The 18,322-nt window shown below is 47.5% G+C and overlaps 1 protein-coding gene across 3 annotated transcripts in view; it reads right to left on the bottom strand.

Moving 5' to 3' along the window:
* Positions 1–18,322, bottom strand: part of MED16 (mediator complex subunit 16) — a 41,088-nt gene that overhangs the window by 4,538 nt on the left and 18,228 nt on the right. For all 3 annotated transcript variants that reach the window (XM_027845389.1, XM_027845391.1, XM_027845390.1), the window contains 5 exons: positions 15,702–15,857; positions 12,658–12,869; positions 5,490–5,696; positions 3,370–3,580; positions 2,042–2,175 (listed from right to left, as the gene is read on the bottom strand). In XM_027845389.1, coding sequence (XP_027701190.1) covers positions 2,042–2,175; positions 3,370–3,580; positions 5,490–5,696; positions 12,658–12,869; positions 15,702–15,857 — 920 coding nt within the window. The remainder of the gene's footprint in view (positions 1–2,041; positions 2,176–3,369; positions 3,581–5,489; positions 5,697–12,657; positions 12,870–15,701; positions 15,858–18,322) is intronic.

The raw sequence follows: 18,322 nt of genomic DNA, 5'->3' as shown, positions 1-18,322 counted from the left end.
CTTTGTTGGCCTGAGAGACTGAGAGGCCTATATCTGAGACATGGCAGAGAACTTCCCAAGACCTGTCAGACCTGGGTAGGTGAAATCACCCATGCCTGGCAACTCATGTGGTGACAAACGAGACAGAATCCAAGAGGCAGCAATAAAACCCACAACCTCAGATGCCACCCCAGACAAAAGCACAAAGGATAGCTAAAAGGCAACGTGAGCCAAAGATCAGTGTGTGGAGACAAATGTAACCTGGAGCATCACTGTGGACACGCATATCTTCTTCAAGGAGCCCAACAGGTAAGAAAAGGGGGGGGCAGGGTAGCATTCTATGTTAAGAAGGGAGGCTCTTGGGAAGAAACCTGTTTTGCCTTCCTTCCATTCTTACATGCCATCAAGACCCCCTGGAGAAAAGGCAGAAGCAGATGAGGAATTCTGCAGAGATGTCACCCTTATGATGGATCTGGTGGAGTGGGGCACTCTCGGCCAGAAGAAGACCACCTCATTCTTGCTCTAAGCTCCTGGCTTGTCTGAGGACAAGGGAATCGCTATTCTGAACCCAAATCTCAATGACATGGAGCAACTTCAGATGATCACTCCACCTCCATCTATGACAGAGAAGAAGAAAGCTGGCCATGCTGTGATAGGCACCCGTGACTGTGGGAGAATGGATGAGCAACAGAGAGGAGGGCCTTTTGCAAAACAAGGGGGTCTAGGAGGGTTGGAAATTTAATTCAACAAGGACTCATGTATCCACTATGTGCCAAGCATCATACTAGGTGCTGCAGATACAAAGGTCAAAAAAAACCAAAAGAGTTACCTGCCCTCAAGGAGCTTCCATTCTACTGGGGAGAGACAACATTATACATTGATAAGAAAATATAAAATACATTCAAAGTAAATACAAAGTAATCATGAAGGACAGAAACCCTAACGAATGCAAGGACCAGTGAAAGCATCCTGAGGGGAACTCGGGATTCTGAGAGGTGGAGACGAGGAGGTAAAGTGTCAGGTGGGGGGACAGGGAGGGGACTTGGGGAGTTAGGGAGTAGAGGGCCCATCCAATAGCAGGGGGTGGGAGAGGGCAGCCAGCAGGCCAGTCTGCTGTGAGACAGAACAGGTGAAGGAACGCCACATATGAATATGTATTCATATGGCAATACATATGAAGCCTTACTAAGTTTAAACCCCCAAAGAGATCAAAGAAAGAGGGAAAGGATCCACACATACCAAAGTGTTTATAGCTGCTCTTTTTGTAGTGGTAAGGAACTGTAAGGGAAGCGGGGAGGGGTCCCCAACAACCAGAGAACAGCTGAACAAGACACGGTTTATGAACGTGAGGGAATACCACTGTACCATAGGAAATACAAAAGGGATGATGTCAGAGAAACCTGGGAAGACCTGTGTGAACTGACACAGAGTGAAGTGAGCAGAACCAGACCATAGAAAGACTTAAGAACTCTGATCTATGTAATGACCAGCCATGACTCCAGAGCACAGAAAACGTAGCGTGATACCCACCTCCTGACAGAGAGATGATGGACTCAAGGTGCAGGACAAAACGTTTTTTTTTGTTTTTGTTTTTTTAGGCAATTGGGGTTAAGTGACTTGCCCAGGGTCACACAGCTAGTAAGTGTCAAGTGTTTGGTCTGAGGCCAAATTTGAACTCAGGTCCTCCTGACTTCAGGGCCGGTGCACCCAAAACATTTCTTTTGGATGTGGCCAATGTAGAAATTTGTTTTGCTTGATTATTCATATTTGTGACAGAGGCTTTGTTTTTCTTTTTCTTTTTTCAAGTGGGGGAGGGAAGGTATGAAAGAGAAAAAAATAAATCCTTGTTAACTAGAAAAATTTTTTTCAAAGAAAATAGATGTGAAGAAGCTCTATAACCATAAAGCACTGAAAACATGTCAGTTGAAGCCGTCCTATGCCACCATGATGGTAAAAGCACCAAGTGTAGAAGGAAGGGGAGAGGAGGAGACGCCAGGCTCGCACAACCTCCTGACCTTCTGTCCGCCTTGGCAGATGGCAGGGGAAGCGAGGAGATCCTCACCTGGTTGGGCAAGCTGGCCAAGAGGTACAGCACAAAGTCTCCCACCCACTGGATGAGCTGTTGCAGGGACTGCAGGGTCGTCATCTCCAACACAAACTCTTCTGTCTTCAGGTTGATCATCACCTTGTCAATATCTATAATCAAAACAATGCACAGATTTAAACCGTGGAACTGCCCTTAGAACATAAAAGACCCCATCTGTAAGGGCCCTGAGCACACAGAGCCAAGGCCTCCAGGGGCCACCTTGCTTGTCTCTGCTGGAGCGCGGCTTCCTCTGGGGAGCCAGCCTTTCCAGACGTCCACTCCTGATGTGACTACCCACTCACCCCAACTGCCACGGCCCCCCTTCTGGCTGCAGGAGTCCCTGTCTGAGTGTAGTGGGTGTGAGGCTGCTTTCCCACATGGGCCTCTGCAACACTCTGGTCTACCACGAAGACACCCTGACTAGGTTTGGAGATCGAGTTTCTTAACTCCTCTTTGCCAATCTCTCGACCTGGAGGAAGGAGGGGATGAGATGGGCTCTGTGCCTAATAAAGTGTTATCCCATCAACGAGAGGCAGTGCAACGTGAAAAGACTCTGGGGGACAGCCAATCAGCAAGGATGACAAAAACTGCACATGGGGGCCTGGAGGGGCTGTGGGAAAACAGGCAACCCAATATGCTGCTGGTGGAGCTATGAGCCAACCCAGCTGTTCTGGAAAACAAATTCAGAATTAGGTGAGAAAAGTGAACATGCTGTTCACCCCCTCTGATTCAGCATTTCCACTTCTAGACTCATACCCTGAGAATGGCCCCAAACCAGGCACAGCAGTCCTTTTTATGATGGCACAGAACTGGAAGCAGAGTGGGCACCTGCCGCCTGGGGAATGGCTGAACAATGAATGTCTGCTCCATGAACGTCACAGAGCGTCACTGTGCAATAAGGGGTGAGGAACACAAGGAAGCCAGGGAAATGGGGGGAGTCTTTGAACAATACACATGATGATGAGAACACCAAAATGAAGCCGAATTCTGAATCAACATAAGGACCAGCCCCTATCCAGAAGAAAAGAGGAGACATCCCTCTCTCTCCTTAGCAAAGGTGGGGGACAATGGGTACAGAATGCTGCATACCTGTTCAGATGTGGTTATTGTACTGAGTGGATGTTTTTGCTTAACTATTTTTCTTTGTCAAAAGGGAAAATTCGATGTGAAATAATCAATATGCAATCACAAGATGATTTGTAGTTTATAAAAGTCTAAAGCACTATACCCACTCTAATAATCACAGTCCTCTTGGGAAGGACACAGATGACGAGGTGAGAAAGGGCACCCGGCGTGAGCCCTACCTACGTCGGTGATCTTGGTGCAGATTTCAGTCAGCCGGTCTCCGGGGCTCTTGTCTGGAGTGTTCAGGAAGTGAGGCCGCAACAGTGACTTCAGGGTGGAGCTGATGGCGATCAGGAAGAGCTTGGCATGGTAATCACAGACCCGGGCCACAGTGCAGGAGGAAAGCTTACAGAGGGAAGCTTTCATGGCCACGATCCGAGTGGAGAGCACCTGGCCAACAGGTGCACACAGAAGATGTTGGAGCACAAGACTGAGAAGGGCCTAAGTGAGTGGGTGGCAGGGCCAGAAGCAGGGCAACTCTTCTGACTAAACAGACCCAGGCCTCCAGGTGGAAAGGCCCCAGCTGTGGGTGTCCCTTGGGACTTTAGCAGCCAAGTCTCTGTACCATCTGGCCCTGCCCTCATCAGACACGCTCCCTCCATGGACTCTCTGCATTACTCTTCACCCTCTCACCCCAGGGACCGAACGGATCATTCTCTTTATTTCTGGATGACGAAATCCCTCCCTTCCTTCAAAGCCCAGCTTTTATACCGCCTCCCTTCCCTGACACTGCCCCTCCTCCCCTTCAAACATTTCCCATTCATTATTCAGTATTAATTATTCAAGCACCTGCTTATCAGGGTTATCTATGCACATTGTCCTTTCCTGTAGGAGAACTGGGTTTAGGCCTGTCTTGGTAACCTCAGAGCCAAAGTCCTCAGCACAATATTAGAGAAGGAAACCAATTCTATTGAATTAAAGATGCTGGCTCTTAATGTTTCCTGAAATGAGGTGTCTGATGACAACAGCAGCCATCCTGCCCAGGTGCCTCGGCAATCCAGTCAGAAGCAGGAGGGATGACCGTCTACTAGCCTGGGGTAGGGCAGAGGTAACAAATGGGCAGCTCTACTAAGCCCACTTGTCTCTGGAAGGACTGAGAATGAAGCCCAGCTACACGGTCCTGACCGCCCCACGCAGCAGCAGCTACATTAAAATAACCGACAATGTGCTCTCCCGCAGCTACCACCCCTTCATAAATGCAGGCCCCAATGATGACTGCAGAGAGTGTAACTGTGTTGTTTAAGGCTCAAACACATCTTTCCAACATCCCCGTGCCCACAGGGATCTCTCCCTCATCAGCTCGCATAGCAGCCTGAAATTCCTATGTGCAATGATCACAGTCTAATTTGTACAAATAAGATGTGTAGACATGGCTTATCTTCTTGACTAGACTGCAAGCTTAATGAAGGCAGGAGCTGTGTCTTATTTATTTCTCTATCTCCCTGCTTCACATGCAGGAACGAGCACCATGCACCACACAGAGCAGGTGATGAGCCCCCATCAGTGGTGCTCCTCAGCAGGCAACAATGGGAAGAGACCTAAATTAATCGAATTCAATCCAATTAAAAGACCTGGGCTCAAGCCCCTGCTCTGTCTCACCAACTCACCTTGGGCAAGCCTGTTGCCCTCTCTGTCCCTCAATTTCTTCTGTAAAATTAAATCCCTTCTTTGAAGGAGTTCAGAGAAATTCAAAATGGGAAAGGATTTCAAAAGTCATTTAATCCAGTTCTGGACACCATCCCAAGCCGGTGGCAAAAAAGCTTCCATTTAGAGCATCTGGACATGACCAAGATCCCTTCTAGCTCTAAAATTCTATAAAATGTTTACAACTTTCCCATAAGAAGAATGTCTGTGAAAACCAGTCTCTGAATTCTTAATGACTCATACCAGTGATGTCCAGACTGAGTCACACTGTCACAAGGTACTTCCAGAAAAACCAGATCCACAGATGAAGTGATGAAGCTCCCAAAACATTACTATCATGGGCAGGTCACTAAAAAGGTCCAGCATCCCCTGCACTAGAGTAGTGAATATCCTTATCTTTCCATGAACCTACATAGAATGTGCAATAGATAAGCTGGAAAAAAAAACTTAGCAGTCATCCAGACCACAAAGAGATTTCAGGGATCCATGAACATTTAGTGAATAGCCTCCCAGGTTGGTATGCTAACCACCATCCTCGAAACTCAATCCCACAAAGGTCAGCTGGGTGACCAACAAAGCGCTCCAGGAGGTCTGCTGGAATCTGGACGCCCCCTGCATCTCACGCCCAGGCCCGGGGCCCCACAGAGCCGCTCACCTGCTGCAGCGCGGCATTCTGACGCATGTACTCCTCGTGGAGCTTTTCCACCAGGTTCTGCACCATGTTGGGCTGCACGTGCAGCAGGATGTCCCACCAGTCATAGCCTGTCACCATGCAGTACTCCAGCAGGAAGAGCAGATGGCGCAAGGACATGTTCATGTCCAGGGCGTGGCCCATGGAGGGTGAGATGCGGAGCATGCTCAGCTAACGGGAGAAGACAAAACCTCCGTTAGAGCCTTTACTCATTCTCCTGATATTCGTGCAGCACCATCTGGGACGTGCAGAAGCAGAAGAGGCCATGCCTTGGAAAGGGCAGAAGGCCTGATCTGAAGACTGGTCCTTACACTCAATAGCCTTGGTTTAGCCTTTATACACCTCAGTTTCTTCACCCATAATATGGGTACAATATGACTTACACTAACTCACCTCACAAACTGTCCTGAGCAAAGTGTTCTGTGAATTTTAAGTGCTACAGAAAACATCCTGCGTATATGTCTTGTCTGTGTTGGCATGTTGGTGTCCCACTGGACTGTGAGCCCCTCGAAGGCAGGGACCATCCTTAGCCTTCCCAGGGCTGTGCACAGTACCCGGCACACAGTAGGTGTTTATAAAGCACCTGACTTGACCAGGCTTGACAGTAAATTATAAAGGTGATCACAACTCTATGAGGTAGGATCAGAGACATTCAGTTACTTGTCCAAGGTCACACAGCAAGTTAGTAACACACAACTGAAGGATGACCTGAGACAAAAGGCCCTCCCTTAACAGTTAAGAGTTCAGCTAGACCTTCCTTCAGAGTAAGGAAAGTGAACAAGGATGTTTGGGAAAGACTTTCATTAACCAAGCAAGATACAAAAGGAGGATTCCCACATTACCCCTCAGTTTTAACAAATATTTAATATTAAAACATCTGGGTCCCTCTGTGCCCTCAGCACCCAATGAGCTAGAGTTTCACTTCCTTGGTGCCCTTGTGGATTGTCTACAGATAGTGAAACTGCTCTTTCAGAACCTGAGCACGTCAGCCCTGGCAGGGGCTGAGGGCAATCCGGGCCAGCACAGCCAGGAACAAGCACCTCCTCTCCCATAACCTGGAGAACTCCTGATGGCCTCCGAAGGTGGGGAGGCAGCCACTTCTGGGCAGGTCGAACAGTGGGGCAGTTAGCCACAATTGGCCAGGCTCCTGTTTTCAGCCTTTGGGGCCAAGCCACACAAAGCGCTCCTTCCTGCACGTGGCCCCTCAAATGCCTGAAGACTGATGTGCCCCCCCCCAAAGTCTTCTTTCATCTCAACTTCTGCAACAGATCCTCTCACGACATGGTGGTACCTCATGAGACAAGGCCCCCCAAGCCGAGCACAGTGATCCAGGAGGGTGTGGCCAGGCCAGAGGCAGCAGGACCACAGTACCTTCCTCATTTCAGACACCATGCTTCTATTACTGCAGCAGCCCAATACCATGTGACCTTCTCTGGCTGTCCCATTCATGACCTGCACGACTCATACTGGGTATATGAAAAAGATGGCACCTGGGTAGCCCAGTGGATAGAGTGCTGGGTTTGGAGTCAGGAAGACCTGAGTTCAAATTCAGCCTCAGACATTTATTTACTAGCTAGGTGACCTCTTTGTTTGCCTGTTTCCTCATCTGTCAAATGCAGATTACAACAGCACCTACCTCCTAGGGCTGTTGTGAGGATCAAATGAGATACATCTGTAAAGCACTTAGCCCAGTGCCTGGCACACAGCAGGCACTGTATAAATGCTAGTTACTGTTGTTGCTATATGGAATATCGCAGAGCCCACATCTCCCTTATCCGTAGACATCTTTCCCTACCTTCTCCTTTAAGAGACTTCTCTATCATTCCATCAACAGAAAACACACCCAAGTGAACCCTGATCAAACAAGGAGTGGGAGGTCTGCACTACGAGACCGCAGGCATCTCAAGTAAACAGACTAGCACCTCATTCTTCATCTGCCAAGGTAGTCCTGGGCTGGTCGGCTCAGGAAGACACTGCATTCACAAGGCACACTGTGCATGGTTGGCCTGGAGATCTAGAAAGTAGCAGGGGTCATACACTTGAGGCACTTGCTGGGGTAAGACACCAGAACTGGAGACTGGACCAGAAGAGTTAAAGCAGCCCAGATTGTCTCCAGCCACCTCTGCACCATTACGATGATTAAAGAGGAGATGCTCGCGACTCTCAGGGCAGAAATGGTGACTCCATGGTGCCACTCAGGACAACCTATGCATCACAACACAACAGGAAGAGCAAAGGTTTGCAGTCTACGTAGCATGGAATGGAAAGGATGGTCTACAAAGCCTGTGTAGGGAACCAACCCGGCAAAGCAAGAGCGACGGAGAAAGGCAGCAGTGAAGGGAACCACTAAGGCCGTCCAGCACAGGAGAGATGCTGAGTAGCCCAGAGGGCAAACAACTGAACAAACCAGACAGAACCACAAGCTTCTGAAAAGGATCAGGCAATGTGGAATGAGGTAAAATGGCAAGCAAATGGGATGAGAGTGACATACGCAGTCAGTTCCAGTGAACGGGGGGACAGAGGATCACAGACTGAGAAACAGAAGGGACTTCACAGATCATTTTGTCCAGCCTCCTAATTTTATGTATGAAGAAACTGAGGCCCCTAGAACGGAAGTGACCTGTCTGCATTCACACAGACACTAACGGGCAGAGCTGTCTTCGTGATTAGCAATGACGAATCTGCACGTGAATGTAAGAAGAGGGGTTCTCGGGGCTCTCCTGAAGTGGGCTGCCCACCAGCCTCTGAAAATGCTACTGACCCCAGGGAGGGGGAAGAGGACCAGGCTCTACAAGGCCCAGGATCTCTGGACACTGTGTGAACGTCCTTAGGGAAAGGCCCAGAGCAATAACATCCCAAAGGGTCGAAGGAAACATCTGTCAGCATCAGAAAAAGTCAGGATATTCGGGTAAGGAGAAAATTGGAGCAGAAATGACTCTAAGGAGGAAATCATCCAAAGGGGAGCTGCCTAAAGAGACCAATGTCAAAGTATAACAAATTCCCTAACAAACTCTAATTTAACAAAGCCCTGTATGGGAGATGGAAGGGAAGAGAAACAATTGAAGATGAATTTTCCAAAGTAGCAGGCCCTGTAGGAACTGTGTCAGGAGACCTCAAGGCCACATCGGGCTGAGGCCAGGAAAGAACACCAAGGGAAAAAAGCCTTTGGAGTCAAGGGGGAGACAAAGAAGCGTCAAAAAGCAAAGAGACCGTCGCTCTGGTGGACGAGATGACAACAGACGATAGCCAACAGCCTCACCATCCAGCTTTTCTTTTGTTTCTGTTCTTCTGGTGGCTCAGTGGAGAGAGCACCGGGGCTGGAGTCAGGAAGACCTGGGTTCAAATCCAGCCTCCATCACTTACTACTTGTGACACTGTACAAGTCACTTCATTTCTCTCTGCCTCAGTTTTCTCACCCATTGTGAAAATGGGAATAATAATAGCACCTCCCTCCCAGGGCTGTGATAAGCATCAAACAACATGCTATTTGGAAAGTGCTTTGCACACCTTGAAGCAACGTGCATGGTCGCTATTCTTCTTCTCCCAAGAAAAATGCTCTTTGGAAAGGAGACAACTAAAATGGTCACAGCAGAGAGCAGGACCCTCGGTGAGTGTGGAGACAGCAAACTTGAGCCATGTTTTTCGAGAGAGTCAGAAAGCAATATGGCTGCTAGCTGCCTCTGATTACTTTAGGCTACCAGACTTAGCTAAAGCCCACCGTAGAAAACTAGAAAAAATGTCCACGGATGATTGCTGAGACACCATCAGGGAGCTTCTAAACGTCTTCATCAATGGCAGAGGTGCCCCAGGACCAGGACAGGGCAAAGACTGTCACTGTTCTCAAAGAAGGGGAGACGGGAGTCTGCAGCCCATAAACCTGAGGGCCTGACTCTGCTCCCAGCAAGCTTTCAAAGCACCGCGTTAAGGGGGACGGCTTATAAGCACGCAGGAGAAAGGCACTTGGCATAGACAAGCAGCACGGCTTCGTCAGGAAAGCGGTCATACCAGACTAGACACAATTCCTTTTCTGATACACTAGATCAGTAGAACGCTGCAGATAGAACATACTTAGGTTTTAGCAGAACGTTTGACAAAGTCTTCGTGATGGTGACTCTGAGGATGGTCTCTGGTGCAGTGACTCAACCAGTGAACAGCTCTCTGTTCAACTTTGCATGTCAGTGACATGCAGGAAGCTACAGGTTAGACCTGAAAGACTGGACAGTGGGCTTGTCCAACCAGCAGCTGCCACAGAGCCAGGAGGAAGTGTTGACCTGGACATCAGAGCCCAGACCCAAAAAGACCTTGACAAACTAGAGCAAGGGGCTGAAAGGGGCAAAGCGGACGGAGCTCTAAAATTCAATTTCACAAACAAAGGGTAGGGGAGATGCGGCCACATGAAACAATTCCTATGGACCACAAGCTCTTCTGAGTCAATGGTGTGAAATCGGTGACTTGTGAACAAGGCACAGGAAGACAAAGGAAACGGGGAGGTTTTGCTCTCCTTTGGACCACTGCGAGAACCTCTTAGCTGGACTCCCTTCTCCCCATCTCCTTCCTCTCCACTCCATCTCTCTCTGACCCAAATAACGCCCCCAAGGCAGAGGCTCTTCCCATAACATTTCCCCGCTCCACAACTTCCAATGGCCCCCACTACCACTGAAAGAACACACAAACTCTTCCACCAAGCATTTAAGGCTCCGTGCTCCACCTGCTCTGCAACCTTAGGTCATGCTTCCACCAAAATGAGCTACCATTAAAAATAACAATAGCATTTACAAAGCATTTTAAGGTTTGCAAAGCACTTTGTTATCTCACTTGATTTTCACAACAACCCTGGGAGGTAGATGCTATTACTATCCCCACTCCAGAGAAGAGGAAACTGAGGTGGAGAGAGATAAAGTAATTTGCCTCAGCTTACAAAGCTAGTAAGTGGCTGGGGAAGGATTTGAACTCAGGTCCTTCTGACTCCAAGCCCAGTGCTCCATCTGCTATGCCACACTTAGACATTCACAAAGGTCATGACCTTCCTCTCTGCCTCTCCGTCCCATCCGCAGCTCTGATCTTTCTCCAAGGCACAGCTTAGAGGTCCCCTGCTCAGTGAAGACCCTCCTAGGCTCAGTCACTCTGTATCTTTTGTGTCAGTCTTAACTGTGAACATGCATGTTATATTTCTCAGTAGAACACAAGTTCCTTGAGGTCAGGGGCTATAGTTTTTGTCTTTCCGTTCTCTGAGATTTCTCCCCAATTTACCATGTATTTGGCTTGTTTGTACATCAGACTGCCCTCCTTGAGGGCAGGGCCTGTCTTTGGCCTTTCCTTGTATCTACAACTCTTAACACAGTACCTGGTATGTAGCAGGCACTTCATAAATGCTTGCTGACTTTGCATTTACAGCACCTAGCATAGTGCCCTGCATATAGTAGGCACTCAATAAATGTTTCCTGAATTTGTGGAATAATTACAGAGGAGAATTAGATAGCTGCCTCCCCCCGCCCAGTATTCCAGGGCTAGGATGTGAAAACAGAATTAGACCTTTTCTGCTTAGTTCCTGACAACAAAACTACGATCAATGCAAGTTGCCAAAGGACAGATTTCTTCTTCATAGAAGGATCTGAGGTTTCCCCAAGCAGAGCAGCTTGCGTCCCAGGAGGGAGGGGATTTCCCCTCACCAGAGCTCTTGTTGAGGACGCTGTCAGAGGGATTCTGGATCGTGGGATGAATACGAGATGGCCTTGGAAGCTCCTTCCAGTTCTTACAGCCCAACATAAGATGAAACCAAACCTCTCCATCTCCATGCAATGCAGGAGACTTGGAGGAAAGTGCTGGGCTGAATAATTTAAACCTAACTTGAATGGCACCCTGCTTAAGTTTAAGGACCATCAGCAGAAGCTCAAATAAGCTAGAATGGGCCGGGAGAGGGTAAGCCCTCCATTTTATAGACAACAAATAAATACACTTGGGATAGAGAGACAGAGGGAAAGGGAGAAAAAGAGAGAGACAGAGACAGAGACGAGCAGTTTTAACCTTCACACGGTAAACGTAGGGCCTACAACTGAGCTGGAGGTATGTGGAAGTCAGGAGAGGCCATAGAAGGCCCAGCCCTGCCTGCCCAGAGACAAAGGCCCTGTCCACTAGGGAAAATGGGCAGACAAATTGTCACGTCCTCATATATTACCTTCCTAGCTCTGAGAACCAGCCTTTTCATCTTCATGCTTTGCCTCACTACCATTCTAGCTTAGTTTTTTGGTTTAAACGAAGTCCCCTCCCAACCTGACCTAGTCTCCTGGGCCCCCCAGGAGGATTCCCCCCCCCCATTTCCAGTAGAATCTGCCTAATCCCTGGACTTGCACCACCTGTCCCAGCAGAACTAGACAATCAAGAACCATTAACCTGATCTGTGACTTTCATCCTATTTCCTTTTTTTTTTGTTTGTTTAGGGTTTTATTGTTTTGTTATTGTTTTATTTATTATTTATTCATCCAACTTCTCTGAAAGTGGATGGATACCTAAATAAATTCAATTCCCAGAAACCTTGCTCCTGAGTCATTACTAGGCAAGTTAGTGATTTAATCCCACCCCTCAACAAATAAGGAGGGAATGAGTGTTGTACGGGTGAAAGAGCACTGGGTTAAAACTTGTCAGAATGGTTGGATTCTAATCCTACTTGCTTGCTTTGAGTCTCAGTTTCTTCATTTGTAAAATGGGAGGTTGGGGGGAGTAGATGAGCTTCGAGATCTGTCCCTTCCAGCTCAGATAGTCTATGTTTTAGGGGCCTTTTCAAAACAGTCTAGTAATCACTGGATCATGTCCTTATGGGCAGCCAGGTGGTACAGCAGAGAGAGTGCTGGGCCTGGAGTCGGGAAGACCTGAATTCAAATCTGGCCTCACAATTATTTGTAAAGCACCTGGCTTAGTGCCTGGCACATAACAGGCATTTAATAAATGCGTGTTTCCTTCCTTTCCTCAGACATGGTCCTCACACTCTAGTCGTGCAGAGAGAGACCTTCCTATAGGGTCCACAGACCCTGTGGTCTCCTAGAGAAGAGTCATCCTACAAGGTTCTGTGGGAATACAGGACCTGAGGAGGCTGACTGTCTACTAAGGCAGGGCTTACTGGACAGGAAACAATTACCTTTCCATGATTATCGATGCCTACAAGTGCCAGCGAGGTCCAGGAGAGCTGCATAGCTTTAAAGTGGATGGAGGGGCCGGCGGTCCGCTGTCTTTTGATGGCCTGTTCGTCCACTGGGCGCTGGGTGGAAGAGCCATAGAACATGGCCATCGTCTGCAGAGAGAGTCGGTGGACGATGTGGACACTGCCATCGTGAAAGGCCAGTGCCAGACCTGGGTCAGGAGAAACAATCAGGGTCACAGAACCAAACGAGCATCTCAGAGGAGGAGCAAGGCCTCTGAATCTGACCCAAGTCCCTCATCTTACAGAGGAGGAATCTGAGGCCCAAGAGAAGCGGTAATGTGCCAAAGACCACACGCACAGCAGGTCAATGGAAGAGCTGATTAGAACCCAGACCAAGTTCATGGTGGCAGTGTCCTCATGGCACTACATGGCTGCCAGCAGGTGGCATGTAAGACTCCATAAAGTTCCTAAAACTGCTTTTCTTCTTATATGTTTACTGACATGCAGCCGTGATGACCACAGACATACATATAGACATGTGAGATCACAGGTGCAGAAAAGGGCCCTTGGAGACCCCCCAGCCTAATCCACCGTTTTACAGATATCGTGCAGGCCACCTAAAAATCTCCCATTTGCCCTGTAATTCCCAGAGACATGAATTATTCCTGAATAGGTTAGATGTGGAGACATGATCAAAGCTGAGATGACTCAACACACGTCTATGGAGGGGGGGAGGGAGACCGAGGAAATTCAATTCACTGATTGAGTCACTGCCCCGCAAAGACACATGATGGTCACTCCTGCCCTCTCCCTTCCCTAAGTGACAAGCTGTCCTTCAAGGGTCAGCTCCAGTCCCACCTCCTCAAACCCCAGTGACCTGACTTGGTGGACCCTGGGGAGTCCCTCTGGCCTTCCAGAGTTATTGAATGACTTTGGGCACAAACGTCTTGTCTTAAAAAAAAAAAAAAGTAAAAACAAATGTCTTCATTCTCATGTCGTCACTCCCTGGAGAGTGGGAACAGTCTCTTCTACCTTATTTTGGGGGAATTCATTTGGGGCCTGCCTACTATGAGTGAGACATTGAGACCCAGCCCCTGTGCTCAAAGACCTGTGGGACCTTGGGTATCATTTCTCTGGGCCTCAGTTTCCTCACCTGTAAAATGAGGGAGTTAGGCTGGATGGCCTCAAAGGACCCTTTTAGCTCTAAATCTGTGACCTTATGACCTCATATTGAACTGGCACTGCACTTACTCAGATAAGTAAATAAAAGATAATTTGAGGAGGGTGAGGATACTAAGGAGACCAGGGTTCTGAACCTGTTCTTTCACTGTCTTGATAACTTCTTATTTCAACTGAACTGATGTCTTCCATAATCCTATGTATTTTATTGTATTCATTTAAAAACAATTGTGGGAAGGCCAAAGGGGTCTAGGACACAAAGAAGGTGAAGAAGCCCTGCCGTGCAGGGATCGGGAAACACTTTTCCTAAGAGGTGGCACCTGACCTGAGCCTTGAAGGAAGTTAATACAAGGCAGAGTAAGGGAGGATTTTGTTCCAGAAATGGGGGACAGAAAGCCAGCAGAAGGAGACAGCAAACAGGCCTGGTGAAGACCTGGTGTGCACAGAGACTCGGAGCCCAACAATCCCCCATTCCCCACGGCTTGGGAAGGGCACAGGTGGATGGCCTGGGATCCCAGCTGGATCTCTTCCAGGAAGCTGGTAGGAGGGAAGGCAGCCCCCGGGGCAGGCAGGCAGTGTGGTGATGCTTGGCATCCTCCTGTGCCCAGAGGGCAGCTGTTCAGTGCAGATGACTCTGTTCTGGGACCGATGACAAAGCAATTGTGTGAAACCACCCTCTCAGCACAGAGGGACCTCTGAGCACCCCAGGCGGAGAGGATGGACCCTGAAGCCCTAGAATTAGGGGAAACCTGGTCTCCCTTTGAAAGCAACATTTCCTATTCTTTTCCCCTTATTGCCACCTCTGGTGTTTACTTAAGTTTCACTACCAAACATTTCCTTCTTCCTCCACCAGTGAAGCATCCCTCAAAACAAAGAATTAAAAAAAAAAAAAGGCAGCATGGCAAAGCCAGCTATCAAATCACCGAGTTGGAGAGCGCACAGGCCCTTTCCCAGTCTCTTCCCGGGCTGCCAGTGACCAATAGTAAGTGGTGGAGGAAGCAGTCCCTCCCCCTCCCTGGCCACCTATCTCCAGCTCCGAGGGGCAGACAGACAGACAGCCCAGGGAGGCCATGTGCGCACCTCGCACTTGGCCCAGAGAAGCACCAGACACCGCCTCTGGAGAGGGGAAGTCTGGCTGCTGACACTGGCAGGCCCTAGCACAGGCTCCTATTCGCCCAACAAGGATTTCTTTCTTTTTTTCTTGTGGCTCCATCCAACACACTCAGAACTTTATCTGGTTTTCAGGAGGGGTTCCAGATGCAGCAGGTGTGGGGTGGTTAGGAGACCTGGGCTGGAAGCTGGCTGTGACTTTGGGCAAGTCATTTCCATTCTCTGGGCCTCAATTTCCTCATCTAGAAAAAGAGGGGTTAGGACTCTAAGGTCCCACTCTAAATTCTATAATCTCATAAGCCATTTAACCACACCGATATTCCTCCTCCATGAAATGGGTATAATAATACTGCACTCCTTCCTCACCTCACAAAGCTATTACAAAGATCAAATGCAACATGCTTTATACCCTGAAAAGTGTTATTTAAGGGTCAGCTATTATGTTTAACCCTGGCCCCAAAACTTCTTCCTGGTCACACAGGCTCTATTACATGTGGCAGTCTGGTAAAACTTACAGATCCCTTCTCAGAGAACAGTTAGAAATAAGTGAAGGAAATGTTAAATTGCAGTGAGAAGTTAGTGAAAATAAAGGTGTCAGGTTTCGTCCCCCATCCAAATTCCTTTGAAATGTCTGCCCAAGAATCGCTGCAGATGCCAGCAGCTTCCTCTCAAGGGGCGCCTGGGGTGCCAGTGTGAGAGTGTGTGTGTACTATGTGTAACACAACATCGCAGCAGCGCGGCTGGTGCCATACCTAAGCCGGGGCAGAATTTGGTGTCACTCGCCACTTTCAGGTCAGTGTTGGTGAGCGAGATGGGCAACTTGGGCAGGGCCACGGCAGACACCCGGTCCAGGTCGTTGGTCGCTGAAAGAATACGCCACTTGAGGATCATCGGTTGTTTGTCTCCAACTTAAAATACAGCAACAGAAAGAAGAAAACAAACAGGCCGCGTGAGGATGAGTCATGTGTGTTACTTAATGTGACTGAGGCTCAAAGACCCGTCCCTGGGCTCTTTCCTGGAACAGCAGACCAGAGCACACGGAAGAACTGGCAAATTATCCTGGAGCTGTGCAGTGTCATTAAGGAAGCAAAGCTTGCCCTCTCTCACATTAATCACACTGAGTCCCACGGAGGTGGAAGCAGGGAGGGCAGCACAGAGAGCCAGCCCACAGCCTCTTCAGGCCATTTGGAGGGGTCACAAGTGCCCTGTGCTGTTTGGCATTCAGAAAGCTCAGAACACCCATTACCACTAAGAGAAAGCAGCCCCTCTAATTCGATGTTTACATCTGTGCTTCCAAAAACACATCAAAGCACTGCTTAGGTTTGGGGGTGGAGGGAAAAAGGATGTGGGATTGTTTCATTTTAATCCCATTAAATGGAAAGTGTCAAGAGTCCTGAGCACTGGGAGGCATATATTCCTTCACTGAATATTTAACTGCTGAATCAGTCCCAGGCCTTGGAAGAGCTCGAAAGGGATTTTGAGAAGCAAGTAAGTGAGGTAGAGGAAAAACTGAGAGTTTTGCAAGAAAATCATGAAAAACAAGTCAACAGCTTGCTAAAGGAGACCCAGAAAAATACTGAAGAAAATAACACCTTAAAAAATAGCCTAACCCAATTGGCAAAAGAGGTCCAAAAAGCCAATGAGGAGTAGAATGCCCTAAAAAGCAAAACTGGTCAAATGGAAAAGGAAGTCCAAAAGATTACTGAAGAAAATACTTCCTTAAAAATTAGAATACAGCAATTGGAAGCTATTGACTTTATGAGAAATCAAGACACTGTAAAACAAATCCAAAAGAATGAAAAATTAGAAAGTAATGTGAAATATCTCATTGGAAAAACAACTGACCTGGAAAATAGATCCAGGAGAGAGAATTTAAAAATTATTGGACTTTCTGAAAGACATGAGCAAAAAAAGAGCCTAGACATCACCTTTCAAGAAATGATCAAGGAAAACTGCCTTGATATTTTAGAACCAGAGGGCAAAATAGAAATTGAAAGAATCCACCTATCACGGCCTGAAAGAGATCCCCAAAGGAAAACTCCTAGGAATATTGTAGCCAAATTCCAGAGCTCCCAGGTCAAGGAGAAAATATTACAAGCAGCCAGAAAGAAACAATTCAAGTATTGTGGAAACACAATCAGGATAACACAAGACATAGCTGCTTCTACATTAAGGGACTGCAGGGCATGGAATATAATATTCCGGAGGGCAAAGGAGATAGGATTACAACCAAGAATCACCTACCCAGCAAAACTGAGTATAATTCTTCAGGGGAAAAAATGGTCATTCAGTGAAATAGAGGACTTTCAAGTATTCTTGATGAAAAGACCAGAGCTGAATAGAAAATCTGATTTTCAAATACAAGACTCAAGTGGAACATGAAGAGGTAAACAGGAAAGAGAAAATCATAAGAGACTTATTATGGTTGAACTGTTTACATTCCTGCATGGAAAGATGATATTTGTAACTTAGGAGACCTTTGTCAGTATAAGGGTAGTTGGAGGGGAAAAAATTATATGTACATATATAGAGATATAGATAGATAGATAGAGGGTACAGGGTAAGTTGAAGATGAAGGGGTCATATCTGGAGAATAAAATTAAGGGGTGAGAGAGGATTATACTAGGAGAAGGAGAAAGGGAGAGGTGAAATGGGATAAATTATCTCACAAAAAAACAGAAAAGAAAAGGCTCTTACAGTAGAGGGGAAATGGGGGAAGGTGAGGGAAATGAGTGAATCTTATTCTCATAGAATTTGACTTAAGGAGGGACTAACATACACACTCAATTGGGTATGGAAATCTGTCTTACCCTACAGGAAAATGGGGTAGGAAGGGGACAAGAGAGTAGGGGGATGATAAAGAGGAGGGCAGATTGGGAAAGGGGGTAATCAGAAGCAAGTACTTCTGAGGAGGGTCAGGGTCAAAAGAAAGAATAGAATAAATGGGGGGGAATAGGATTAAAGGAAATAGAGTTAGTTTTTCACAGCATATCTACTATGGAAGTGTTTTGCATAACTGCACATATACAACCTACACTTAGTTGCTTGCCTTATCAATGAGGGTGGGTGGGGAGGGAGGAAGGGAGAAAATTTGGAACCCAAAGTTTTAAAAACACGTTTAAAAAAATGTTTTCACATGCAACTGGGAAATAAGAAATACAGGAAACGGGGTACAGAAATCCATCCTGCCCTACAGGAAAATTGAAAGGGAAGGGGATAAGAGAAGTAGGGGAAAGATAGAAGGGAAGGCTGACTAGGGGAAGGGGTATTCAGAATGCATGCCATCTTGGGGTGGAGGGAGGGGCGAGAAGGGGTGAAAATTTGGAACTCAAAATCTTGTGGAAGTAAATGGTGAAAACAAAAAAAATAAAAA

Source organism: Vombatus ursinus, unplaced genomic scaffold (genome assembly GCF_900497805.2).
Source record: "Vombatus ursinus unplaced genomic scaffold, bare-nosed wombat genome assembly UNPS02014961.1, whole genome shotgun sequence".
NCBI classification, from domain to species: domain Eukaryota; kingdom Metazoa; phylum Chordata; class Mammalia; order Diprotodontia; family Vombatidae; genus Vombatus; species Vombatus ursinus.
Note: the sequence above shows the minus strand (reverse complement) of the source record. Positions and strands in the feature narration are given on the sequence as shown.